Below are 25582 nucleotides of genomic sequence, written 5' to 3' on the forward strand. Positions count from 1 at the left end.
GTTCACGTTCATTACTATATAAATACAGATGAGGTAAATGGTAATAAACAAGAACCTGTTAGTTGGTGTTCTAGGAACTGTTGGGGGGTCTGTTCAAAAGCATACATCGGAATGCCGAAGTAATGGCCCAATTTCGTTACCGATCTGGTTGTGGGCTTGAATCTAACTTCTTAGACCTCAATTTATGTACCAAATGTCATCTAATCAGTTGTCAACAGTGCCAAGATTTTGAAGTGGTAGGAAAGTACTGTTCACAGTGTGGGAAAGATGCGTCCAAGAATGATGCCGTTTATTGCCATAAGAACTGTTTCCAGTGCCCTTGCTGTGCAATGTCGTTGCAGATTATCAGCAACAAGGACGAGAACAACACTGACCACAGAAGTTATTCTTTTAAGTGCCAAGGGTGCAATTGGTCATATTGCACGCCAGTGGTACCAAAGATCAAATCTTTGACTAAATATATCATCGAGCTTGAATACTCCACTGATACCCATCGCAGATTTGAATCATTGCGGCAGTTTTACCATACAAGGAACACATTAAATAGTTTAAGTTTGAAACCAGAGTCATTAAAATTTGATGCTTTAGACCCCAGCAACCTTAACTCATGGTGGAAACGTCTAGCAAATGGGGAACCTTTGTGGAAATTGATCAACGAAGAGAATGCTATACCTTTCGATGAGTTAAAACAGGAAAACAAACATTGGCTACCTAGTTTGTGCAAATTACGCCCAAAGTATAACTACTTTTGCCCATACTGCAAACGATGCATGACTAGAATGGATCCAACACCAGACACGGTAAAATGGGTTAAAACTCCTCCTATATATTCAGGCATTCCCCGTATCTCGGTGATATCAAGTTATCAATGTACGCAACTATACAAAGAATTCGATCATGATAATAACTTAATGTTGCTAATTGAAAATACTCGACAGGACAGTAACGCCACATTAAAGATCAACGCTGAAGAATCATTGCTAGTGCCAAATCATGAATTGAGCATTTTTGCAGCGATAAAAACTAATCAGAAACGGAAGGATAACTTAGAACAGCTTCAAGATGTTCTTCATTCACTGCCGACTCACATGTTAAACACTTCTCCAGACTCTGATAAATTGCTAAGAGTAGAGAACACAAGAAGACTAGGATTATTGAACAAAAGGCTCTCGTCAGATAATCTAAGGATCATTGACGAGGGTACTGGATGGATCGTCATTCCTCTCATGATAATCAATCGAAAACCTCGGTACGAAATTGATATATTCGTGCATTTTGAAGATTGGGATTTAAGTATGAGCGCGTTTATAGATCTGTAATATATAATTTAAGAGTCAGGCATTGCATCAACTCGCTGAGATCCTCTTAAGACATTAAGTTAAGGTTCTCTGTACTTAATTTAACATGGAAAGAAATTAATTGGAATACGAATTTCGGCTGTTGACAACTAACAAAAAAGACAATGAAAAAAGGTAAACACTTAAGGTTGTAGGTCACCGTTGAAACAGTACCTAACATAGTCAGTGCTGCTTTCCTGGGACTTTATTCAGAGCCATGTCAAACAACAGTTTCAGCACCACTATTGCACGTATTCTGCAAACAGAAGGGTTTCAAGACAGCAACACCAGAATAACGGAGGAATGTATGCAATTGCTCGAACCTTATATAGAGCTATTTGTTAGAGAAGGAGTGCTTCGATCCCTTGAGAATAAAGCGGATATGTTGGCAGACAAGACCGTTGATTTCGTGGACCTTGAAGCAGTAGCTGGTCTGCTGTTAATGGATTTTCAGTAATGTTGGTCTTTCCATTTATATTAGTTATTCTCTCTATACCATGCAATGCTCTTAATATAAAACTTTTAGATATCTATATCTATATATACATATATAAGAATATAAACGTATACTGAAACGGAACTCAATGCGATAAAAGTTTTATTACTCTGTCTTTATGTTTTTTTTCCTTAATGCTATAAGCTAGAGTTAACGCGAGAGAAGTGCATTTATATGTATTTTTCTACTGCGAAAAGAATTAGAAGAATTATATCACTAGTGAAAACCGCTCTTGGCATTCAGTTCTGTTCCATTTGTTAACCTCACCGTTTTTATCCCGCTCACAAATCGATCAAATTTGTGTTGTTAATATTGTTACTATTACCGTTACGATTAGAGAAGTTATTCTGTTGTGAACTGGAAGAAGCCTGATTACCAAATCCGTAACCAGTGTAAGACGGAGCGATGGCAGAGCTTGGGATACCCGTGTATTGACTTGTCAGGAATGGATTATGTTTAGGAGCATCATTCGTAATCTGTTTGTACCCTGTACCTTGGGAATTGATAAAAGTTCCTGTCTTGGTATGCTGTGCCGGTACACGAGTTTCACCGGTATTACCAAAGGTATCGATCCCTGTTCCACTTGCCAACAAGTTATTCAACTCACTGAACTTGTCACTAATTGATTGATTACCGGTTCTTTGTTTTGGTACAGGCTTGAATTCCTGCTGTGGAACTGCAGCTGGGGAAGGTGAAGGTGGTAATTGAACTGGAGTGAAATCTGGTTCTTCAATCTCCTCAATCTCTTGTGGAGAAGGTGGCCTATTCAACGCAAACGGATTATTAGACCCAGTTTGCAACGGCATTTGGAATTGCTGTTGCTGTTGTTGCGCGAGCAGCTGTTGCTGCTGCTGGGCCAACATCTGTTGTTGCGCCAGATACTGTTGTTGAGCCGCCAAATACTGCTGTTCCGCCATGTATTGTTCCTGTTGTTGTTGAGCCAGCATCTGTTGCTGCTGGTATTGCAAGTACTCTTCTGCTGAGATCGGATTTCCGAATATGTCGTAGTACATGGGCTGCTGCTGTTGCTGCTGTTGCCATAGCGCAGCTTGTTGCTGCGCTTGTAACTGTTGTAATCTTCTCAATTCCTCTTCTTCCTTCGACAACTCCAGAGCAGCCTGTAGACTCGAGTCATCTCCTTGCATCATCAACTGTTTACGACGTCTCTCCTCTTCCTCCGCAGTGATCCTCGACTCCTCTAAAGCTCGTTGCAAATCGTCGTCATCTTCATTATCGTCACGTCTATTCTTCCTACCACCACGTTTCCTCCCCTTAAGCCTCATCATCCGTTCCTCCTTCAACCTCTCCTCGTCCCGTAATAACGCCGTCAACTCTTTCGCCTTCACTCTGACAATCTCACCGTTATCGATCTCGGTAAACTCATCGGTGTGTGTAAACTCACGCAACGTCTTAATAATGTAAAGGTTCTCTTTACACCAGAACACACAGTTCTCTGATCCGCATCTCACCAAGAAATCTAGACACGTTAGTGACTTGGCGACATGTCTCCAGTTCCGGCCTTTATCGTTTAATCTCTTGTCCAACATATCCATGATCTCGAAAAATTCCACGTTATCAAATGTCCTTTCAGCCAACTCTTCCAACTGATCAACGGACGGACCGTCCTTATCGTTAGAAGTGGCACTTCTAACGAGAACCTGAGCCTGAGAGTACCCATTGACTAAATTCTTTGCACTACGAAGAAATGCTTTGGACATCGTATAAATTTATCTGATCTCTTTAGTTTCTCGTAGAACTTACGAACCGAAACTCCTATATTACTGTTAATTTCGTTTTCAACACGATATACAACCTTCCGCTGTTTTCAACACAGGACCAAAATATATTATTCTTATCAGTGACAAGCCCTATGTCTATATCAAATTAAAGCTTTAATAGTCAATGTCTGTTCCTGTTCCTATTCCTATTCCTATTCCTATTTCTATTTCAATTTCAAATTTCGTTTTCGTCTTTTTTCATTTTTCCTTTGAAAGTTCCAGTTCCAGTTCCAGCTTCAGTTCCTGTCATAAAAACACTCATAGTAAGCAGGGTCCTTAACTATGTGTGGAAATGAGACCCCTTTTTTATAGGAGAGTGGCCGGGTAATACAAATAAAATACAAATAAAATACACACAGGTCACGTGAACACCCGATTACAAAAGTTTATCAATCAATCGATCATTGGAACCGATCCAGCCTCCTTCGTTTTACACGTGACTAGAAAAAGATAATCAAAACACATATCGCTACTTACGTTAGAGAATATATCATCAGATCACATGATACGAACTGGAATATTTCTTTTCCATCAAGTGCATCTGCTAAATTTTCAAAGAGATATAATCAGTTTTTCAACATAGCATTAACTAACTGATCGGTATAGCTCATCGCTTGAAAGAAAGTGTCTTGTTATCCATATATCTAGTTCCTTTTCACTTCCAACCAAAAGCATCTATCACACTCTACCCACTACCCACTATGCATTTGATGTACACTTTGGATGCCCAAGGCAAGAGAATCTATACTTTGAAGAAGATGACTGAGGATAATGAAATTACAAAGTCTGCTCACCCTGCTAGATTCTCTCCAGATGACAAATACTCCAGACAAAGAGTTACTTTGAAGAAGAGATACAACCTTTTGCCAAACTAAGGTCCCTACAAGTTGGAACACAATCCGCAGACAAAATTGCACCGGTTAAAACTCACTGAACATGAACAAAAAAAATTAATCCATTATTATCTGTAAATTAGAATCAGTACGGTCCTGAAACCGACTATAAAAAGGCGTATGTATATACGTACATACTACATCACTTAAGTAACTGCTTTTTTTTTTTAATAAATTCTTCTCGTTAGAATATATGTGAGACCTTACAATGGGTCCTGTTTCTTGGAAGTTGCCTGCAACTGGAAATCAACAGATTCTCTATAGTTCTCACACATTTGTGACATCAGTTCCAAATTCTTATTCTTGGTGTTTACCCTTCGAAGCTCTTGGTTTAGTATCACTACACTCTGGTTCAACCTTTCGACATTGCCAATGATTCTAGCCAGAATATTGCTTTGAACTTTCTCATACGGGTTTTCCATGGTATGTATCACAAATATAACTGATGACGGATAGTTATACACCAGTTTTGTAGCCTCTAGTGCCTGTGTTTTCCTTGTGGTTTACATTTTTGACCGATGTTTTGCATTTGAATACATGTTGGATGCTATTATAAACCTTTTTTTTTTTTTTTTTAAATGATGAAAATTAGTACCTGCCCCAAAGCAGCTTCTCAGTGAAAATGAATTAAAAAAAAGCTTGAGTATAATAAACTAAACCTTTAATTTGAAGTAAACAAGGATCCAAATTTCATCTATAACAGACTTCTAGTGTGCGTTTCGAGCTTTTGGCGGGCATCATATATCAATTTGGTGATAATTGCTGGTAACGGATATTGTCAGTTAAATTTCACCTGTGAATAATTACCATTCTTACTGCGTGCCTATCAGGTGTTTGTTGATCTTTTCCCCTGGTTAATCTCTCTTATTCAGAATTGATTTTTCAGCGAATAACCGACCGATAAAGGTAGATTGGAACGTCTACTTAGTTTCGAGAGTGATTCAATTGTAACTATTAAATTTTTTTCGGCATCAAACATGGATACTATTGACGTTCAAAATAAATCATTTGTTGTGCGTTGGCAGAAAGTTTCTCAAGGTGATATAGTTTCGTTTCGGTTGAAACCTTTGAAAAAATCGATAGGGTTTGGTATATACAGACGGTTTGGTGGATCATCCACGACTGATTTGAGTGAAACAAACCATGGGAGTGTAAAAGCTTCTTCGAATAGTAATACTAATCCGTTAATTCGAATTTCAACCGATGCCAAGCCTAACGTTGCCTTGGCAGATCACGAAAAGGACAAAAACGTGCCGTTGCAAACAAGGTTAGCACAAAGCGGTCTGGAAAAGGTGACCTGGTATGGGACCATTTCTAACAACGATACCGTTGCCGAATCGTTCGAATCAACTTGTGAGAGTTGTTATTACGCGTTCATTTTAGACAATACTACTTCGAAGCAGACTAAGAAAAAATGTTTATTTTCGGTGAGTATCAACCCTAGTGCATCGGCAATGGAAGGTTTGGATGACGATCAGGAATCCGTCATTTCAAACCAAGAGGAAAGCTTTGGTGCCAATGGGACGAATGGCAAGCGACCTTTGAATTATAGCCAAACGTCATTCAAGGATCCATCTTTGTCCTCATTAGCAAAATCGAATTCCAATCCATTTGCGCCATCTCCAGGCCAGACTACTCCAAGCACAATTTCCAACGTGGGTACATCTAACGGACCAAACACTAATTCTCCAGTGCCAATAAAACCACTGAGTCCAAGTTCTACATCCGCGACAGATCACGATTTGAAAAACAGTAAAGGATTCCAAGGATATTTACTAAAAAAGAAGAGAAAGAAGCTACAAGGTTTTACCAAACGGTTCTTTAAACTCGATATAAAATTTGGGATTCTCTCATATTATCTCAACTCTAAATCTCCTGTGTGTCGTGGTGAGATTGTTGTCCCACTTTCATCAATAAGTGCAAATAAGCAAACTAAACTTATTATCATTGACTCAGGCATGGAGATCTGGGTCATGAAAGCTCGTGACGAAAAAGATTGGGAACTTTGGATTTCAATGATCGAGTCATGTTTCAAACAAGACGCCCCAACTACTTCGCAAGATCACGAATCGCATAACGTTGTCATTCCTCCTGATAATGATACCACAGCATTTTTCCGCAATTTAACATCCCTAAGGAAAAGAATAGAAGAATGCAAGTATCAATCTTTATCCTATTCTAACTACACACCTAACGCAATAGTATCTCCCATTCAGGGCCCTCCGACATCTTCAAAGCAACAGAGGAATGTGTCACGGTCCTCGTCTGTTTCTTCATTCATGAACTCCTTTTCTAGGCAACGGAACGGTTCATTTGTAGAACAAGCTACCTCAGGCCATGATACTTCGATCTTATCTAATAATCCCAACGAGCCTCAACATCATGACTTATATAGAAAGCTAGCTGATTTGGAGAAAATTGCCAAGCAACTTGATATTGATGGTAAGATGTTAGCTACTAAATGGGTTCCCAGATCGCCAACTGCTTCCATCTTTTCAGATGACGAATATTTCGATGCAAATGAAGAACCTATCATCACGATGTTAAATGACGATGTGGCCTTTGAAACCGATATCAGACCAATATACAGCTCTTATAATGACGAGGATGAAGAGGAGGAAGGCGAAGGAGAGGAGGAAGAAGAAGCTGAAGAAGAAGAGGAGGAGGAAGAAGATGAAATGACAACAACAACAACAACAACACCAACTAGTAATGAATTAATGACATCAACAGATAGAAAGACTATAGAAACAGCAACATCGAGATCTCAAGATCTATCACCATTACCAATCAACAAAACTATAAAGCGCAGAAACGATATCGCAATACCAGTATCAACCCCACCAAGTTTATTAGGATTCTTACGGAAAAATGTCGGTAAGGATCTATCCAGCATTTCAATGCCGATCAGTTTAAACGAACCCGTATCTATCTTACAAGTGCTATCCGAGGCATTCGAATACAGTTGGCTTTTAAGCAAAGCTGCCACAATGGAAGACGACGAAGTTCAAAGGTTGAAATACATCAGTGCATTTGCACTGTCATACATGTCCATTCACAGACAAAAGACAAGATCACTACGGAAGCCATTCACCCCATTGTTGGGTGAAACGTATGAACTAGTACGTGAGGATATGGGTATCCGATTAGTTTCAGAAAAAGTGTGCCATAAACCACCTATTTTTGCATTTTACACAGAACACAGGGATTGGAAATGCTCATACACCGTAACACCGGTTCAGAAATTCTGGGGGAAATCCATCGAATTTACCAACGAGGGAGTATTCGAACTAACTTTCAACAACATCGATGCTAAATACAGATGGTCCCAACCTACCATCGTATTGAAAAACATCATTGCTGGTGAAAGGTACATGGAACCCAGTAACCAGTTCTCAATATCAACGTCTACGAATCTCAAATCCATCATTGCATTCAAAGCTGGAGGCATGTTCAGTGGAAGATCCGAAGACGTCGACGTGAGTCTTGTCAACGAGAAGGGCCAAAAGCTTGGATCCCTCAAGGGACAGTGGACCAAAGAGGTCCGAGATCTCGATAACGGCCAACAAATTTGGAAATGCGGACCGTTAGTGGAAAACAGTGAAAAGAAATACGGATTCACCGTTTTTACCTCCAACTTGAACGAGATCACAGAGACAGAAAAGGATCATTTACCACCAACTGATTCCCGGTTGAGACCCGATATTCGCCTGTATGAAAACGGTATCATTACAGAGGCTGAACAAATGAAGCTGTCACTGGAACAAAAGCAACGTGAAAGAAGAGATAAGGGCGAAGACGCACAACCTCAATACTTCAAACAGATTAAACCCATGAAATGGCTCCCCGTTACTGGTGAAAATAACTACTGGGAAAGAAGAAAAAGGCACGATTGGAGCAACACCAAATCTTTATGGTGAAAGAAAAAGGTAAAAAAGCACGTTGCCATTACATTCGGCCGTTACTATCTCGGCCACTCATCACTCCGCATAGTGTCAAAATATGTATAATAAAGTGTCAGATTTAAATAACCCATAGAAAAGAAACTAACTCAAGAGATCAATACACAATCCAGCCTAATGCATGCCGAACCAGAATTTTTTATTAATTGCATAAATTCTTCGAAAGAAATTCAAGCGCGTGCTATCAGCCGATTCGAAATCCCAAGATCTCGATCTAATTTCCAGCCCGTGGGTCGGACGTAACAACTCCTCTTTTTCAACCTTATTCAGTGGCCTAGGGTAGATACAAAGACATATTCACTAAATTACTTCACATGCCAAGGCTTCTCTGTGACAGTTTCCATGCTTTTTTGCAGTCCTCTCTGTTTCAATAGATGTATATATGAACAGAAAACACGTGTATCACGTGATCACAAACCTTTGCCCGTTTTTTTCCCCTTTTCCTAGCAATTCTTGTCAGCCGCGCCCCACGTTCCCACTCTCAAGCCTGAAAAAAAATTCACCACTGGATCCAAAGCCCCATGTGGACCCTGGCATAGAAAACAAAATTCAACCGAGACAACAGAGTCCCGTCGTTAATCCTGAAAAAATGATCTGGCCCAAGATTATGAAGAACATTGTTGGTTTGATCTTCCACCATCTAGGTTCAAATGGATTGTTCCTTCTATTCAGACAATCCAGTATCAGCTTCAGTCCGTAAATTTGTGCTAAAGTTTTTCCATAGACGAACCACATGGGATGAGAGGGGGAGGTGCGGATTCCCGGCTGCAAAAATGATTAAAACCACACATTATTAGAAGAATTAGTCTTGGATAGTGTATATACTGGGCAGGTCCACGAGTCTTCTCCCCTTTGTCATGTGTATAATTTAAACATCTATTCTTGTTTTCTGACCACCGTGCGCCTTTGTCTGGGAAGCACGTTTTCGAGAAATCAATTTAATTATCTTTTCAATAGGAAAATCAAAAGGGAATTGAAAAAAAAAGGAAAAAGCACCAAACCAGGCCAATATGACTAGTGAAAAAGAAAAAGAAAGACCTACGGAGCAGGCAGTGACAGGTTAAAGGAATCAGAAAAGTAGGTTTGTAAGGGAAAGTTAATTAGGATGGATTGGAAAACGATGAGTATGAGAATGAAAAAAAAAAGTGTGCACTCTCATGGATTTTTCAGTACCGGTTGAAGTATATATAAAGGAAGGATTAATATTCGATGAGGTAGGTTTCGAATGTTTCTCTTGTCTTAGTTCTATTTGTATTCTGTTATATTCAATCATAAGATCAGTAAAGCAATCCAAAGCAAAACCGGAATATCATATAATAATAATAATAATAATAAAATGGATACTAAAGAGGAAGCTCCAAAGGTTCATGTGAAGACTGCTGGTGGTAATGCAGCCTTCCACAATTTCATTAATGATTTTGCTCATATTGAAGATCCATTAGAAAGAAGAAGATTGGCTTTGGATAAGATTGATAATGCTAGTTTCGGTTGGTACCATATCCGTGCCATCGCTGTTGCCGGTGTTGGTTTCTTGACTGATTCTTATGATATTTTTGCTATCAACTTGGGTTTGTCCATGATTGATTGATTACGTTTACTGGAACGGTAATATTCCATCTTCCACATCTACTTTGATTAAGGTTTCGACTTCTGTTGGTACCGTTATTGGTCAATTTGGTTTCGGTATTATGGCCGATGTTGTCGGTCGTAAGAAGATTTACGGTACTGAATTAATTATCATGATTGCTGCTTGTATCTTGCAATGTACTTTGGGACACTCTCCAGCTGTTAACTTCGTCGCCGTTTTCACATTCTACAGAATCATCATGGGTATCGGTATCGGTGGTGATTATCCATTGTCTTCGATTATCACATCCGAATTTTCTACTACTAAATGGAGAGGTGCCATCATGGGTGCAGTGTTTGCTAACCAAGCTTGGGGTCAAATCTCTGCTGGTATCGTTGCTCTGGTTTTGGTTGCTGCTTACAAGGGTGATTTGGAAGATGCTACCACTGGTAACTGTGGTCCAGCTTGTCAAAAGGCATGTGATCAAATGTGGAGAATCTTGATCGGTTTGGGTTGTTTACCAGGTTGTATTGCTCTATACTTCAGATTGACTATCCCAGAATCCCCACGTTATACCTTGGATGTCGACATGGACTTCAACAAGGGTGCTGCTGATGCTGCTAAGTTTACTTCTGGTGAACACGGTAACGCTGAACAAGAAGAAATTGCCAAATTGGAAAAGGCTCCAACTGCCGTTGAAACTATGGAAATCAAGCCACCAGCTGCCTCCTTCAAGGATTTCACCAGACATTTCAACCAATGGAAGCACATGAAGATTTTGATCGGTACCGCTGGTTCATGGTTCTTGTTGGATGTTGCCTTCTACGGTGTTTCTTTGAACTCCGCTGTTATTTTGCAAACTATTGGCTACGCTAGTTCTTCTAACGTTTACAGAAAGTTGTACAACTCTGCCGTTGGTAACTTGATTTTAATTTGTGCCGGTTCTTTGCCAGGTTACTGGGTCTCTGTCGCTACCATTGATGTCATTGGTAGAAAACCAATCCAATTGATGGGTTTCGTCATCTTGACCATTTTGTTCTGTATCATTGGTTTCGCTTACGACAAGATTGGTGACCATGGTCTATTAGCATTGTACGTCTTGTGTCAATTTTTCTTCAACTTCGGTCCTAACGTTACAACCTTCATCGTTCCTGGTGAATGTTTCCCAACTAGATACAGATCTTCCGCACATGGTATTTCAGCAGCTTCTGGTAAGATTGGTGCCATCATTGCCCAAACCGCTTTGGGTACTCTAATCGACCACAACTGTGCTAGAGACGGTTTGAAGAAGAACTGTTGGTTACCTCACGTTATGGAAATTTTCGCTTTGTTCATGTTGTTAGGTATCTTCACCACTTTGTTGATTCCAGAAACAAAGAGAAAAACCCTTGAACAAATCAGTGAAGAATACCACGGTGAAATCGATCCATCCAGATATGCTGCAACTTCTGGCAAGTTGCACGACAGTGCTTCTTCCCAAATTGAAACAGTATAATCTTCTCTTCAATTGAAAACAAGAAAATCACAAACAATAAATCAAAAGACCCTTCTTTAGAGACAGTTCACGAATATAAAAAAAAGCACTGATGCCGATCAAATCAAATCGGCTTTATCAACTTCCTCATAGCATTCCTTTCATTTATTCCGCTGATAAACTACTAAGAACTCTCTCTCCAAGGCGTAATGATTTGAATATAATTCATCTATTTAATATATTATATATATATAATCTTACAATGTACATTAGGACCAAAAATTCAATCCATATCGTTAATTTTAGTTTATTCATTCACTTTCAGCTTCGTTCTATCTTTGTTTCTATCTATCTTGCTTTACCCATCATTCCTTGTTGAATCTCATCAGCAAAAATAATGGAAAATGTAACCCGGAGTAAACATATTATCTAGCACGTGACCAAGAATCTCATGTCTGGAATGGGTAATATATCTGTATTACCCGATTCGGATAATATTTGATTTAGCAGGAATTTATCTTCCACGTGACCATTTCTGATGATTTTTGTGGAAAAATGTAAACAACGAGAAGAGAAAAAACAACAAACAAACAAACGAAAATTAAAAATATGAGGAAAACAAATAAAACTGGTTATTGTTTAATGGGATATCAATCTTTGGACGGATAACTGGCTATTAAACTGCGGTCTGAAATTTACTATATTATAGTTATAGGGATTTTTAAAGATAGAGAAGAAGGTATTGAAAACCCGACGAATTAGTAGCGATGAGAGAAGTTATCAGTGTTAACGGTATGTGGAAGATCAGTGTTACAGTTTTCCTTAATTTAGATATTGATGATAGATAAAATGAGAAAAGAGAGAACAATGTTTGAAGCCAGCAAGGTTTGATAAGTGTGTTCTATTTGGTTTTATGTGGATATGCTATTTATTGATGTGACTACAGTGTTTTAACCGTGGGCAGATTTTATGTTTGTCATGCTAGATCTACTTATTGAGTATTTCAGATCAGATATCGGGCATGATGAGAATCTTTTCCCCCCAAATTGTGTACAGGATGCTTTTTACAATCATGAATAGCAACTCATAGCGTTCAATGAGTGCAGAACTTATGTTTGCCCCTTTGTTATGCCAAATTTTGACGCGTCTTTGTTCATTTTACTTCTATTACAAGATCTGAAACAAATGGGATAATTAACATTAATACTAACAAAAAAACAAATACAATACCTTGTATTCACCATATAATTATAGTTGGTCAAGCTGGTTGTCAAATTGGTAATGCCTGTTGGGAATTGTATTCTTTAGAGCATGGTATTGCTCCAGATGGTTATTTACAAGAAGGGTTAAAGAAACCTACAGGTGGCGAAGAAGGATTTTCCACATTCTTCAACGAAACTGGCTCAGGTAAGTTCGTTCCTCGTGCAGTTTATGTGGATTTGGAGCCAAATGTGATTGATGAAGTGCGCACAGGTGCTTACAGAGACTTTTTCCATCCAGAACAATTAATCAGTGGTAAAGAGGATGCAGCTAACAATTATGCTCGTGGTCATTACACCGTTGGTAGAGAATTGTTGGATGATATCTTGGACAGAGTAAGAAAAATTTCCGATCAATGTGATGGTCTACAAGGTTTCCTTTTCACCCATTCCCTAGGTGGTGGTACAGGGTCTGGTCTTGGCTCATTGTTATTGGAACATTTGTCATTGGATTATGGTAAAAAATCTAAATTAGAATTCGCTGTGTACCCAGCTCCACAAGTTTCCACCTCAGTGGTTGAACCATACAATACCGTGCTAACTACACATACTACTCTAGAACATGCTGACTGTACATTCATGGTGGATAACGAAGCCATTTACGAGATGTGTAAGAAGAACCTTGATATTCAAAGACCAAGTTTCTCCAACTTGAACAATTTGATCGCTCAAGTAGTATCCTCGGTAACAGCTTCTTTGAGATTCGATGGTTCATTAAACGTGGATCTCAATGAATTCCAAACCAATCTAGTCCCATACCCAAGAATTCATTTCCCATTGGTCTCTTATGCTCCTATACTATCAAAGAGTAAAGCACATCACGAATCTAACTCTGTTGCTGAGATAACAAACGCTTGTTTCGAACCAGGTAACCAAATGGTTAAATGTGACCCAAGAACAGGTAAATACATGGCTACATGTTTACTTTACAGAGGTGATGTCGTTACAAGAGATGTTCAAAATGCAGTTGCTCAAATCAAGACAAAGAAAACCGTCCAATTGGTGGACTGGTGTCCAACCGGTTTTAAAATTGGTATCTGTTACCAAGCTCCAACTGCTACACCTAACTCTCAACTATCTTCCGTGAACAGAGCTGTCTGTATGCTATCCAACACTACTGCCATCGCTGATGCTTGGAAGAGAATCGACAAAAAATTCGATCTAATGTACGCCAAGCGTGCTTTCGTCCATTGGTACGTTGGTGAAGGTATGGAAGAAGGTGAGTTCACCGAAGCTAGAGAAGACTTGGCAGCTTTGGAAAGAGACTACTACGAAGTTGGCGCCGATTCTTATGCTGACGAGGAATTTTAAAACTGGTTTCCGGAAATTTCCTCTAGCAGTTTAACGTTTTATATCGACTCAGAGCTATAATCAATTCTATTCCCCATTAATTAATCAAAGAAATAAACAACATAAAAGAACAAAAAAAAATTAGGATAAAATGAAATGGACTTGAGCCAACCAACTTAGTGTACAATTTATGTTTGGCTTCCAATCTAAAGTCTCGGCATCAATATCAACGTTACCCATTCAAAACCGGTAATGTATCATTTACCATACCCCCCATGCTCAAATATCTGAAAGTATTACAACACTCAAGGCCTTCTATCTGCAATACCCGAATACCAAAACTCAGTCACATCAAAGATCACAACAAACTTCAATTTAGTTTCTCTCCTGATATGATCTAATAATTTTCTCTGTGTGATGTGATGGGGAATCTCTTTTATCATCTCCTCTTCTATCGTTTTTTTTTCAATCTTACACCAATTGTTGGTCTTTACCGCCTTAAAATACTTGTACGATGCCTATATTACTGCTATTAGTACCGTATATCATTAAGTACTAAATACATTATATATATATATGTATACTACCGGCTTCTGAAATGAGACTGTTTTTATCTCTCGATTTTCCACATATTCTGAAGCTACGGCTAACCAAAGTGCTCAAGGTTGAAAGACATACGTACCCCACATTACTTATACGGTACAGGTCGGTATCACAATCCCATGGTGGCAATACCGGGCAAAGTCAAAGATTTTGCTCCATCTTCCACTTTCTTTTGTCTGACTTTATGTGTCGAGTCTCACTTTCTACTAGCTCTTTGCAGGTAGAACGAAAAATATAAAAAAAATAGTATGATGACTTCTGATAATGGTTACTTCTTTCTGATTGAAGAAACACAACAGACATTGAACAAGCAGGGACTACTGCCCAGCTATATCAGGTGAAAGAGAGTAACTTTTCCACTCTTTGTTAGAGCAATGTCTTTTGATCTAGTAGCAGGCAATGCCCGTTCCAATTTTGTATTCAAAAATTGGGCAGGTATTTATTCGTGTAGACCGCAATTATATTTCCAACCTAATTCGATCGATGAAGTCGTGCAGATCGTTAAAGCTGCCATAGAACAAGGCAAGACCATTGTTACCGTTGGATCTGGTCATTCTCCTAGTGATATGTGTGTTACAGACCAATGGTTGATGAATTTAGACAATTTGAACTCTGTTGTAGAATTCAAGGAAAATAAAGAGGAGTTGTACGCCGATGTTACCGTCGAAGCAGGTCTTAGAATCTACCAGTTGAGTGAAATCTTAGCTGAGAAGGGATACGCAATCCAAAATTTGGGATCCATCTCCGAACAAAGTGTCGCAGGTATCATTTCTACTGGTACTCATGGATCTTCTCCATATCACGGATTGGTGTCGTCCCAATATGTAAACCTGACCATCGTGAACGGTAAGGGAGAGGTCGTATTCTTGGATTCTGAAAACTCTCCTGAAGTGTTTAGAGCCGCTACATTGTCTTTAGGTAAGATCGGTATTATTGTCAAGGCTACTATTAGAGTGATCCCAGAATTTAATATCAAGTCTACTCAAGAAGTGATCCACTTTGAGACTCTATTAAACAATTGGGAAACTATCTGGACATCTAGTGAATTCATCAGATGTTGGTGGTACCCATACACTAGAAAAGTGGTCTTGTGGAGAGGATCTAAAACTGAGGAACCTTTAACAGCTCCAAGAAAATCTTGGTGGGGAAGCACTTTTGGTCGTTTCATTTATGAATCTTTGATCTGGATCAGTGTGAAAATTTATCCGGCACTAACGCCATACGTCGAATCATTTGTGTTCCACCAACAATATGGCCGTGTCGAAACTTATGGTAGTGGTGATGTTTCTGTGCAAACTTCGATCGCTGGATTGAACATGGACTGCCTATTTTCTCAATTTGTTGACGAATGGGGGTGTCCTCTAAACAATGGACCAGAGGTCTTACGTTCTTTGGACTACTCAATCACTCAAGCGGCACAAAACAAGGAATTCTTTGTTCACGTTCCAGTAGAAGTCCGTTGCTCAAATACAACACTACCTGCTGAAATTCCAGATTACTCTAATAGAACAAAGACATCTGCTGGTCCAGTATTCGGTAACACTTTACGTCCATATCTGGATGCTACTCCACGTCATTTAAGATACGCTCCATTGTCTGACGTTACAAACTCACAGTTGTCATTATACATCAATGCTACAATTTATAGACCATTCGGTAGTAATTCTCCAATTCACAAGTGGTTCACTTTGTTCGAAGACACAATGGGTGCTGCTGGTGGTAAACCTCACTGGGCAAAGAATTTCTTGGGTGCAACTTCTATGGCTGCAGGTAAAGTAAAGGACGAAAAAGACTACGATGATTATGAAATGAGAGGTATGGCTACCAAGATTAAAGAATGGTACGGAGAAGATCTACTGAAGTTCCGCGAAATCAGATCCCAGCAAGATCCGAATAACGTTTTTATGGCTAACAAAGAATGGGCCATTCGTAATGGTATCATTGAACCATAGTTAATTTTCCTTCTTTTGTTTACGCATTTACTTTTCACATACCCCTGCTACCTTTTTATTGAACCGTCAGTCAATACATACTGTCGTTCACTTTTTCCCTTTAGTTACTTTCCCCTTGTATAGAATAATCACCAACTCGAAAGCACAAATGTATCTAGCAGAACTTTGTTTTGAACCAATGAATAAAAATTGGTACCTTTTAATCATTATTAATGCTTAACTTGACTGCAGTTCTGTACTATCTCTGTTTAATCTTTACATCGTTATAATTCAGTGCTTACTAAAATATTGAAAAATTGTTTAAAGCTAATAGAGAACATCGAAATTTATGCACATTCCATCGGTTTCCTGAAGAAGAGTAATTCCTTCAAGACGTTTAACCACCTGCATTAGCGTCCACAAAAGCTCACGCATCACAGTAGATACTATGTCAGCAGAGGACGGTTGGAATGTTTTGAATGAACCACTTCATGGGATTTATATCCCCTCACTTTTGTTCACCGTTGGTATCATTGTATTCACGGTTATGAGTAATGATTTGAAATTCTTGCTAGGTTTCGTTATTTTGGGCGCTATTTTGGCTTACAGAATGGTTGTTGCACGTAGCCGTTTAAAGTCCATCTACAGTGACAGATGGACTGCTTTGGAGCTTGAGGATCAAACAATTGTCTCTAAGAACACAGCTATCTATCGATTCAAATTAAAGACATCTTTAGAATGCTTGGATATTCCAACAGGCCACCATCTGGCGGTGAGAATTCCGCTTGAAGATAAGGATGAAATCAGATATTACACTCCAATCTCAAATAAATTTGAAACTGGTCATTTTGATATAATGGTAAAGTCTTATGCAGACGGACAAGTGTCGAAATATTTCGCTTCTTTGAGACCTGGACAAACGGTCGATTTTAAAGGACCAGTTGGTAGATTCGCCTACGAGGCTAATTCTTCGAAGCATATCGGTATGATTGCAGGTGGTTCTGGTCTTACTCCTATGTTGCAGGTTTTAAACACCATCATCACAACTCCTACAGATTTGACGAGGGTGACTCTGCTATATGCGAACGAAACGGAAAATGACATTCTATTAAAAGACGAACTTGATGAAATTTCCGAGAAATATCCAAACTTCTTGGTTCACTATTTAGTCAACCATCCTTCTAGCTCATGGCAGGGAGAAGTTGGTTGGGTTACCAAGGAAATCATGTCAAAATACCTTCCAGACCCTTCTGCTGAAAATAGATTATTGATTTGCGGTAAACCAGAAATGAAGAAAACCTTACTTAAGTACGCCGAAGAATTGGGCTGGCCAAAAGGTATCTTGAAATCGAATCCTGATGATCAAGTCTTTGTCTTCTGAATCTGTATAATAATATTCTATAGAAGAAAAAAAACGTTCATATTTATAGAGTTTACATTCGAGTCAAACTAGTTGTTCATATTACTCAAAGATAGTGCAATAGCTAAAGCTAGTTCCTCATCATTCTCTTCACTCCCCTGAATGTTACTGGCTGTTGAGGCATGCAATTCGTCAATCAATTCGATTTGTCTTCTTGTTTCCTCATCAAGCGATTCCGTATCGCTGACACTTTCTCGTTCGTAAACATGATCTAGCGTACCGATTGGTGTTTTTTGAGTCCTTTCCCTTCGCTTCTCTGCTCTTCTTTCTTGAGTTTCACTGTCTTGTAATGCTTTTAAGAAGTCGACGTCAATTTCGTCATCGTCGATGAATTGATTCGTAGTGCTATTAGATTCCTGTGAACCCAATAAATGATCTTCAGGGTTCAAAGATGACAATTGCGAAGATGAGCCTTTTGATTCCATGAGAGCAATCTGAAATTGCACCTCCTCGTCATCAATATCACCGACAAACTTCTTTTTCAATTTGTCCATATAATTACGATCAGTAATCCGTTTCTGCTCTTCGTCATCATACATTTTTAATTGCTGCTGCAAGTTTTCGTTCCATTTATTGCTACGTGCTCTATTGCCGCCGCGTTTCTTCTTTGAATGGTCACCAATTGAAACGTACTGATAGTAGTAGAGAGTGCTTTCCTTCCCGACCAATATTTGTCCATGGGAAATGTTTAAAAACTCTGGATAATGCTCTGAGTTTCGAATTACTCTAATTTCATTCCCCGTCATTACATCGTACACTCCAATCATGCCGCTGAAGGCGCAAACAACTACCAGATTATTGATTTGACATGTTACCCAGCTTTCATGTAAACTAACTGTAGACTGACATTCTAAATCAACACCAGGCATTCTGATGTTAATGGTGCTTACATTTTTATCTTCCGTTAATACTGCAATGTAACAACCATCTCCACCGGCTAAGCTGAGGTCACGCTCTTTTTTAGCAGTAGCCTCATCGATTGAAACCTCTTGGATAGCAGAGAGAAAAAACATAGGTCTCGTTCTCCCGAAATCCTTCCCAATATCGATAGAGATCACATAGATTTCAAATAAAGTAGCTACTACAATATTCCTACCACCAAAATCAACCTTTGTTACCTTACAATTCGAAAAGTCTGTACCAATTTTAGCTATTAGATCGATGGAGTGTACTTCTTCCATTGATTTGATGACGTAGATGGTTTCTAAGTCAATGGCAATGGTAGTATTTTTATGAACATGAAGATCGGCAATTGGATGAGAAGATATCTTCATCTTTTTCTCTTTTTGGGTGTTACGCCACCATATCACCTCTCCAGATTCGTCTCCACTTACACAAACGTCGTCTGGAGAATCTTGGTACGCTGTTGTAACAATCGCAGTAACTGCTGAGTAATGCCTATCGTCAAACTCCGTGACAGGGGAAAGATATGATTTATTTGTAAGTAATTTCCCAAATACTCTCCCGTCATACCTTCCGAATACTACAGCATTAATGTTGAAATGCCTTGCTGACGTCCCATGTGGCGTGGTACACTGAATATACGCAACCCTATCTTTCTTCCTTTTTTTTTGTAACTGTAAAAAGGTGACCATGCCCTCGTTATAACAAGCACATCTAGGGAAATCGAACACAACGCGTGAAATATCTTGCGGCTGTTGCGATACATCATGTGTTATTGTATATTTAGTTTTCGTAGCTCGATTATGCCTCCATTCATTCAAAGCCATGTTTCTTTTGATGTATTCCATACTATAAAGATTCGAACGTGAGAAAGATGGAAACCATAAGGTGTTGTGTCTCTGCAAAAATAAGTTCTTCCAAAGTTCCTCATCATGTACAATTCGATCGAATAATTTACACGTTTGTTCTAATGATCTGAAATCAGAGTCATCAAGATGACTAAATATATTCACCAATACCTCAACCGGTAAGGAAGATAAAGAAGGCCTACTCATCCAGCACCTGTTGAAATTAAGTCACTATCGAAACCCCTCTAAAAAGACCAGCCGAAACTTGATCTTTGGTTATCTTCTTCTCTATTTGAGTCTATATTGATGAGATACGTTAATAAATCGTAAAACCTTTAAATATACTCAAAAGTTTTACTATGAACTAGCGATATGATGAAGAAAAAATATGGTATGTGCAAAAAAAGAATGGTTCCTAGCGGGATCGAACCGCTGATCCCCGCGTTATTAGCACGGTGCCTTAACCAACTGGGCCAAGGAACCAATTTGTGGTTGTGGGAGCGAAAAAGGCAATCCATGACGAAAATTGTGGATCACGTGCCTGGAGCCATTAATAAAACCTAGCTGAACACGGTTTATCATGAAAAACCTTTGATTAATGACACCGATGTTGAAGATGCTCTTAATACTACAAGATGCTGTTCGATCGTAATGACAAGAACCGTACAATATGGGTTTGAGTTTAGATTTGTCGAGAAGAAAATGCTTGAATTGCTAATTATATGTACATATTTCCTACATCTATAACTGAGTCCATGAGTAGAAAAATGAGCTCTTGGGTATCGTCAATCGCATTTCTTGCAGCGTTACGCAAACTTGATAGGTTCGAAGATCAAATGGTGCCTTCATTGTGGATGAATTGTAGTTTGCTGATTGTATAGCAGAGTCTTCTGTGAATCTGACAGAAATCGCACCTCTCTCAGTGATAAGCTCTTGGTTTGCCAAGTTTTCCCATACATTCTTCATGTCGTGTTTAGTCCACATTTTGAACCTATCAGCGAAGGTGGTCTTATGAATCTTCCCCAATTTAGAAAATTCTTCATGTACCAAAGTCAAATTGATATGTTCGTCATTCTTTAAAGCCACTCTACAAGCAGATATCAAAATAGCTAACTCTAAATCAGATAGTGACAAGATCTTAGCTGAAATTGAATCTAAGAGTTGATTCGCCAAGTACTTTTTTATTTTGCTGCATGTTTTGATGCTCTCAACTAGTTCAGAATATGTTTTAGACAAGGCAACTGTGGGAAATATGGCGTTTTGTAATAGTTGTATATCTTTGAAGTTCTCGTAGTTCTGACGCAGAATACGAGAAATCTCTGAATCGTCATTTTTTAAAGTCTCATCCAAGAACTGGTTCCATCGAAGCTGATCAGGAATTGTTGAATCATCCACCTCTAAGAGCTCTTTGAATACATGCTTGAATTGATCATAATCCGAGATTGATGGCATATATATGATTCGCTGAGAAAACCGGGATTTCACTCTGTTTTCAAGAAATTGCATGATTGCCAACTTTGTAGTAAGACCAAGAACACAAACTGGTATCCTTGAAGTCTCTACTAGGTCAAATAAATTATACAAAAGTGTCTGTCTCACTGGTCCAGCAAATTTGTCAATTTCATCAAATATGAACACTAGCGTTACGTGCTCTGATTTTTCTTTCTGTGAGTGTACACCCTTTAGAGGAGTCACAGTAAATGAGTCCAACAATCTTAGAATGTTATCAAAGACTTCTGTCAAAGTACCTTCAGATAAACCTAATTCTTCTGCTTTAACTTTTTTTGATGAATTAACGTTTCTGTTTGCAAGTTCGAATTCTAATTGTTCAGCAATACTGTTAATTGCAGAGTTTTCCGAATGTAAAGAGCCATTTAAGTTGATAACAATGAATTGTTCGTTGTGTGTCGATCTTAAAGCCTCCAAATGATGCTTTATTATCATATCTTTATAATTGGATCGAGGACCGATGAGTATGGCCGAATGACTTTCTTTTTGAATGATGCATTGTCGAAGAAGCTTGTCAACTTGAGTTGAAGTGTTTTCCAAAAAGTCGGGTATCTTAGTTTCCTTAAACCCAAGAGTGCCATTTAGTTTTCTTGTCAAGTAGTGCTTCATTCTCTTAAATGTCTTTGTTTCTGGTGTCTTATTTATACCAAACAAAGGAATTGGTTGTGCTGCAGTATCTTCAGTACGTGTTTTTTTGGTAACAACTGCAGTATCAAGTTCAGAGTCGTTAGATGCACCAATAGAAGATCTTTTGACAGGGCGTTGTAATTTAATCTTCTTAATCTTCCCATCAAGCTTAACATCGTCTATGATCTCATCTGCGTTCACTTTGTGTACCGACTTTCTGATGGGGCCAAACTCGCTTTCAAGGTCATCCATTCGTACTAATAAATTGAATTGTGGATTAATACTAACTGTAATCGAATGAGATTAGTTTGACAGTGTTAGAACATGGACTTTGGTTTATGAATTATCTAAGGTACCGTTCTACTACTTTGGATGTATTCATTGTTGTTGATTTAGTTTTAAGGTTATTAAATGTTTAGTAAGGTTACCCGAAAATAATGAATTATTACTAGTCAGGTATAGTGAATTGGATGCACCATAGATAAGAACAACGGAACTTCTTCCAATACTTGATTCAAAACATTATCTTCCGAACTGGTAGCAACAGGACATAAAAGACGTGACTCATACGAATTAATCCCATTTAAACAATGTCTAAGTAATAATCATGTCAGAACACACACTCTTTGTTCGCAATGACTTTATCTTGTCTTTCTTTACATCTGTGGCACGAAATTGATAACAATATGACAAAAAAGAATAAACAAAGATAGGACCGACAGAAAAGGGAAAATCTTTGTTATTGGTAACTCTGACACCTTCTCATCCAAACTTACATTTTGTCTCGTTTGTCAACTACCCCCTTGTGTTTAATCAGGTATGGAAGGAGTGACGTTGACCACACATGAATTATGCAGACGCTGTGACTTTTAGTATAAGAGTTGTGAGATATTACTTCTTATTCGAGTATATATGTACGAATATATATATATATATATATTGAACTAGGTCAACTAGAACATTTAAATAAATTAATAATTAATACTACTATTATTATTACTCTTATCATTCTTATTCTTATTATGTTTGGGAGAGAAAAAGAATGGTTTTGTAAATGGTAACATGGTGATGAAATTTAGAGAAAACAAAAAAGGATCCATATGGTTTTAGACGCTTTACTCAGTTCCTTCGTTTGATTAACGTTAAGGATGGTATAATATAATGGTAGGGATAGATTTTCCACACTGGAACGGGACACGATATAATATAGTTTATGATCTGAGCGAAATAAATGAAATGAAAAAAAGAGACAACAAAAAAGGCAAACGGAACATGGAAAATATAAGGAGTCAAACGAGCGATGTTACAGATAGTGACAGTGATAATGGCAATAATAATAACGAATAATAATAGAAAAGAGAAAAATTTGGAAAATCTGAAAATACCGAAAACAATAAATAACCAGGGTGACGAGAAATCCCCCTTATATTGTGTCTGCAATGGAAAAAAATGGGTTTTAGGCTCTATCTTCCGTTAGGGAATAAACTGGATAAACGTAATAAAATGGGAAAAGCATAGGCGAAAATGGATCAGGAAGTGTAGTAATAAGGATAACGAGGTGATGAAAACCAAAAGATTTGATGCAACATTCGTAAATTAGAAACTGCTCCAAGACCAATCAGCAGGAACACTTCCTACAATATTTTCCAAGTGCTGCCGTTGGTTTACACTACCCTCAGTACCATTTAATGCTTCGTCTATATTTCTTCCTGTTGCGGGTTTTGGCAAATTGAGTAGTGTGTTAGAATGGTTTCCACTATTTTCATTTTCATTTTCACGAATCGAACCAGAATGTGATGAAGAAGTTGAGGAAGTAGAAGTAGAAGGTGGTTGCTGCTGCTGCTGTTGCAATTCTGCCTGATCTTTGGCGGGTCCAGCCTTAACCAGAGTGTCATATTCATCTAAGCAACTGTCACATATTTTAGATAGCACGCCTAACCCTCCACAACCAATGATAAACTTGGCGTTAGGGTTTAAGTATAGCCAGTGTCTGACATGTTGCTGGCAAAAGATATCACCGCAATGCCTGCAGTGATGTTTTCTTTCCCAGAACGTGAAAATTTTGTGACAGTATTTACAAGAATGACGTTTGGAATCTGGAATCCAGTGCTCTTTGGTGGGTTGAATCAATTGTAATTGCAGATCCCTTTCATTACACAGCCAGGATTGAATTTTGTTTCTATAAGTGCTCACAATGGATGATGTGGTAGAATGAATACTTCTGGCGTAATTTGAATTGGAAGTGTTCGAATGTTTAGACAGCACAGCTTGTAAAGTTGTTTGTGTTACATCAGATGGTGTAGGAGAATGTGACTTCAAATCTTCTATCTTTATGTTCGTCTCAGAAATGTCTCTCAACACTGCAGGAACATACATCGGTTTCTTCGGTTCGTTAATCTGCTGTAAGAGTCTCTTCGAGTTAGATGAGGCTGTACTATTGGAACAAATGCCCTTAGCTTCGTTGAAATTATGAGACGTTCCATGTAAAGTTACACCAGTTGGTTGCGAAATAATTTCCAAAGATTGCTTACGAGCTTCGTTTTGATCCCCTGATGCCTCCATTGCTACAGAGTTCTTACGAATGGTAGCAGTTGTATCCAAAATAACGTTTTTTCCACCAAACTTAAGTTGAGTCAGAGGTTCTTTTGGATCCACCAAATTTTCACTCGAGGTCAACGGCGTTGTCTGTACTGATTTACATACAGCACCCTTACTTTGCTGCAGCAACGAAAGTTTCCTCAACGCATCTGTTGTCAACTTGTTTTGCTTTGAAATATCATCTTCTTCAGACTCGGAGTCATGAGACGAATCTATTGGAGATGCGTCGCCACTGGATTCATTTTCAGAGTTACTATTAGTGTTGTTGGTAGTAGTATCTGAGGCAGCATCTTCGGAACCACGAGATGACCCTTTTCTCGTCTTAGAGTCTGGATTTGCCGTATTCAGGTTAGAATTCGAATTCGAGTTCGAATTCGCGGTCGAATTGGAACTAGTATTCGAAGACGATCTCTGTTTACATAAATCCCTAGCAGATTTCCGTTTATCATCGTTAAAAGGTAACTGTTGGCCAATTCTTGAACGTGACTCAGTCATTGGTAAATCCGACAGGAAAGTTTGCTTGTTCTTGCCCGCAACCCCGTTGCGTTTCTTGACCATCGTAGAAGCCATAGCTGGCGACTGTATCTGTTGAGTGGGATTGATAAACGTCGTTGCAATACTGCTGCTGTTATTATTACTATTATTATTATTATTACTGGTATTATGATTGTGCATCGTATTGGTACATTCCTCTTCATCACAGTTCTGCGATTGAGGCCCACCATGCTCTCTAGTGTTCAACATACTCCGGAGTGAGAACGAACTCAAAACACTCTGTACAGACATGGTTCTGGCCCTAGGAACGACTTTCTGCTTCTCAAAAGTGATAGTCGACTTCGCCGATTTCATCGATGCTATTGACGTCTCAGACCCATTTCTAGACCCATTTCCAACTTCTGCTTGATTTTTCAGTTTTCCAGTACACGCAGCTGGCACATCGACCTCACTGGTCTGAGAATGAACGCTGCTCATCTAGTAAAATTCAAACGACAAAAGAAAAAAAAAAACCCCTGGATGTTATCTTATACTTTATAACTCAGACAGACAATGGAATTACACTCTTCTCTTCACGATTCAAAACACAATC

At 38.7% G+C, this 25582-nt stretch overlaps 13 protein-coding genes and 1 non-coding gene across 14 annotated transcripts; 8 read left to right on the plus strand and 6 right to left on the minus strand.

The window, feature by feature from the left end:
- Positions 1 to 122: 122 nt before the first annotated feature.
- KLLA0_C16687g (uncharacterized protein) lies at positions 123 to 1319 on the plus strand (the record flags this gene model as incomplete). Its single annotated transcript, XM_452946.1, has 1 exon — positions 123 to 1319. The coding sequence occupies one exon, from the start codon at positions 123 to 125 to the stop codon at positions 1317 to 1319; it is 1197 nt and encodes a 398-aa protein (XP_452946.1).
- Positions 1320 to 1554: 235 nt separating this feature from the next.
- Positions 1555 to 1794, plus strand: MHF2 (Mhf2p; the record flags this gene model as incomplete). The annotated part of the gene is made up of 1 exon (XM_452947.1): positions 1555 to 1794. The coding sequence occupies one exon, from the start codon at positions 1555 to 1557 to the stop codon at positions 1792 to 1794; it is 240 nt and encodes a 79-aa protein (XP_452947.1).
- A 320-nt stretch (positions 1795 to 2114) lies between these two features.
- Positions 2115 to 3551, minus strand: ENT1 (epsin; the record flags this gene model as incomplete). The annotated part of the gene is made up of 1 exon (XM_452948.1): positions 2115 to 3551. The coding sequence occupies one exon, from the start codon at positions 3549 to 3551 to the stop codon at positions 2115 to 2117; it is 1437 nt and encodes a 478-aa protein (XP_452948.1).
- A 761-nt stretch (positions 3552 to 4312) lies between these two features.
- Positions 4313 to 4486, plus strand: NOP10 (snoRNP complex protein NOP10; the record flags this gene model as incomplete). Its single annotated transcript, XM_452949.1, has 1 exon — positions 4313 to 4486. One exon carries the CDS (start codon positions 4313 to 4315, stop codon positions 4484 to 4486), a length of 174 nt encoding a protein of 57 aa, XP_452949.1.
- A 221-nt stretch (positions 4487 to 4707) lies between these two features.
- DAD4 (Dad4p) lies at positions 4708 to 4926 on the minus strand (the record flags this gene model as incomplete). The annotated part of the gene is made up of 1 exon (XM_452950.1): positions 4708 to 4926. The coding sequence occupies one exon, from the start codon at positions 4924 to 4926 to the stop codon at positions 4708 to 4710; it is 219 nt and encodes a 72-aa protein (XP_452950.1).
- A 555-nt stretch (positions 4927 to 5481) lies between these two features.
- On the plus strand, positions 5482 to 8424 carry OSH3 (oxysterol-binding protein related protein OSH3; the record flags this gene model as incomplete). The annotated part of the gene is made up of 1 exon (XM_452951.1): positions 5482 to 8424. The coding sequence occupies one exon, from the start codon at positions 5482 to 5484 to the stop codon at positions 8422 to 8424; it is 2943 nt and encodes a 980-aa protein (XP_452951.1).
- Positions 8425 to 8848: 424 nt separating this feature from the next.
- On the plus strand, positions 8849 to 9166 carry KLLA0_C16819g (uncharacterized protein; the record flags this gene model as incomplete). Its single annotated transcript, XM_452952.1, has 1 exon — positions 8849 to 9166. The coding sequence occupies one exon, from the start codon at positions 8849 to 8851 to the stop codon at positions 9164 to 9166; it is 318 nt and encodes a 105-aa protein (XP_452952.1).
- A 3108-nt stretch (positions 9167 to 12274) lies between these two features.
- TUB1 (alpha-tubulin TUB1) lies at positions 12275 to 14077 on the plus strand (the record flags this gene model as incomplete). Its single annotated transcript, XM_452955.1, has 2 exons — positions 12275 to 12299; positions 12762 to 14077. 2 exons carry the CDS (start codon positions 12275 to 12277, stop codon positions 14075 to 14077), a joined length of 1341 nt encoding a protein of 446 aa, XP_452955.1.
- Positions 14078 to 15033: 956 nt separating this feature from the next.
- On the plus strand, positions 15034 to 16611 carry ALO1 (D-arabinono-1,4-lactone oxidase; the record flags this gene model as incomplete). The annotated part of the gene is made up of 1 exon (XM_452956.1): positions 15034 to 16611. The coding sequence occupies one exon, from the start codon at positions 15034 to 15036 to the stop codon at positions 16609 to 16611; it is 1578 nt and encodes a 525-aa protein (XP_452956.1).
- Positions 16612 to 17038: 427 nt separating this feature from the next.
- On the plus strand, positions 17039 to 17971 carry KLLA0_C16918g (cytochrome b5 reductase family protein; the record flags this gene model as incomplete). Its single annotated transcript, XM_452957.1, has 1 exon — positions 17039 to 17971. The coding sequence occupies one exon, from the start codon at positions 17039 to 17041 to the stop codon at positions 17969 to 17971; it is 933 nt and encodes a 310-aa protein (XP_452957.1).
- A 68-nt stretch (positions 17972 to 18039) lies between these two features.
- On the minus strand, positions 18040 to 19968 carry UFO1 (SCF ubiquitin ligase complex subunit UFO1; the record flags this gene model as incomplete). The annotated part of the gene is made up of 1 exon (XM_452958.1): positions 18040 to 19968. One exon carries the CDS (start codon positions 19966 to 19968, stop codon positions 18040 to 18042), a length of 1929 nt encoding a protein of 642 aa, XP_452958.1.
- A 202-nt stretch (positions 19969 to 20170) lies between these two features.
- On the minus strand, positions 20171 to 20244 carry KLLA0_C16962r. The gene has a single exon. It is a non-coding gene; the product is annotated as a tRNA-Ile (tRNA).
- A 258-nt stretch (positions 20245 to 20502) lies between these two features.
- On the minus strand, positions 20503 to 22149 carry ORC4 (origin recognition complex subunit 4; the record flags this gene model as incomplete). Its single annotated transcript, XM_452959.1, has 1 exon — positions 20503 to 22149. The coding sequence occupies one exon, from the start codon at positions 22147 to 22149 to the stop codon at positions 20503 to 20505; it is 1647 nt and encodes a 548-aa protein (XP_452959.1).
- A 1344-nt stretch (positions 22150 to 23493) lies between these two features.
- Positions 23494 to 25467, minus strand: PIB2 (Pib2p; the record flags this gene model as incomplete). The annotated part of the gene is made up of 1 exon (XM_452960.1): positions 23494 to 25467. The coding sequence occupies one exon, from the start codon at positions 25465 to 25467 to the stop codon at positions 23494 to 23496; it is 1974 nt and encodes a 657-aa protein (XP_452960.1).
- Positions 25468 to 25582: the final 115 nt, after the last annotated feature.

Source organism: Kluyveromyces lactis (genome assembly GCF_000002515.2).
Source record: "Kluyveromyces lactis strain NRRL Y-1140 chromosome C complete sequence".
NCBI lineage: Eukaryota > Fungi > Ascomycota > Saccharomycetes > Saccharomycetales > Saccharomycetaceae > Kluyveromyces > Kluyveromyces lactis.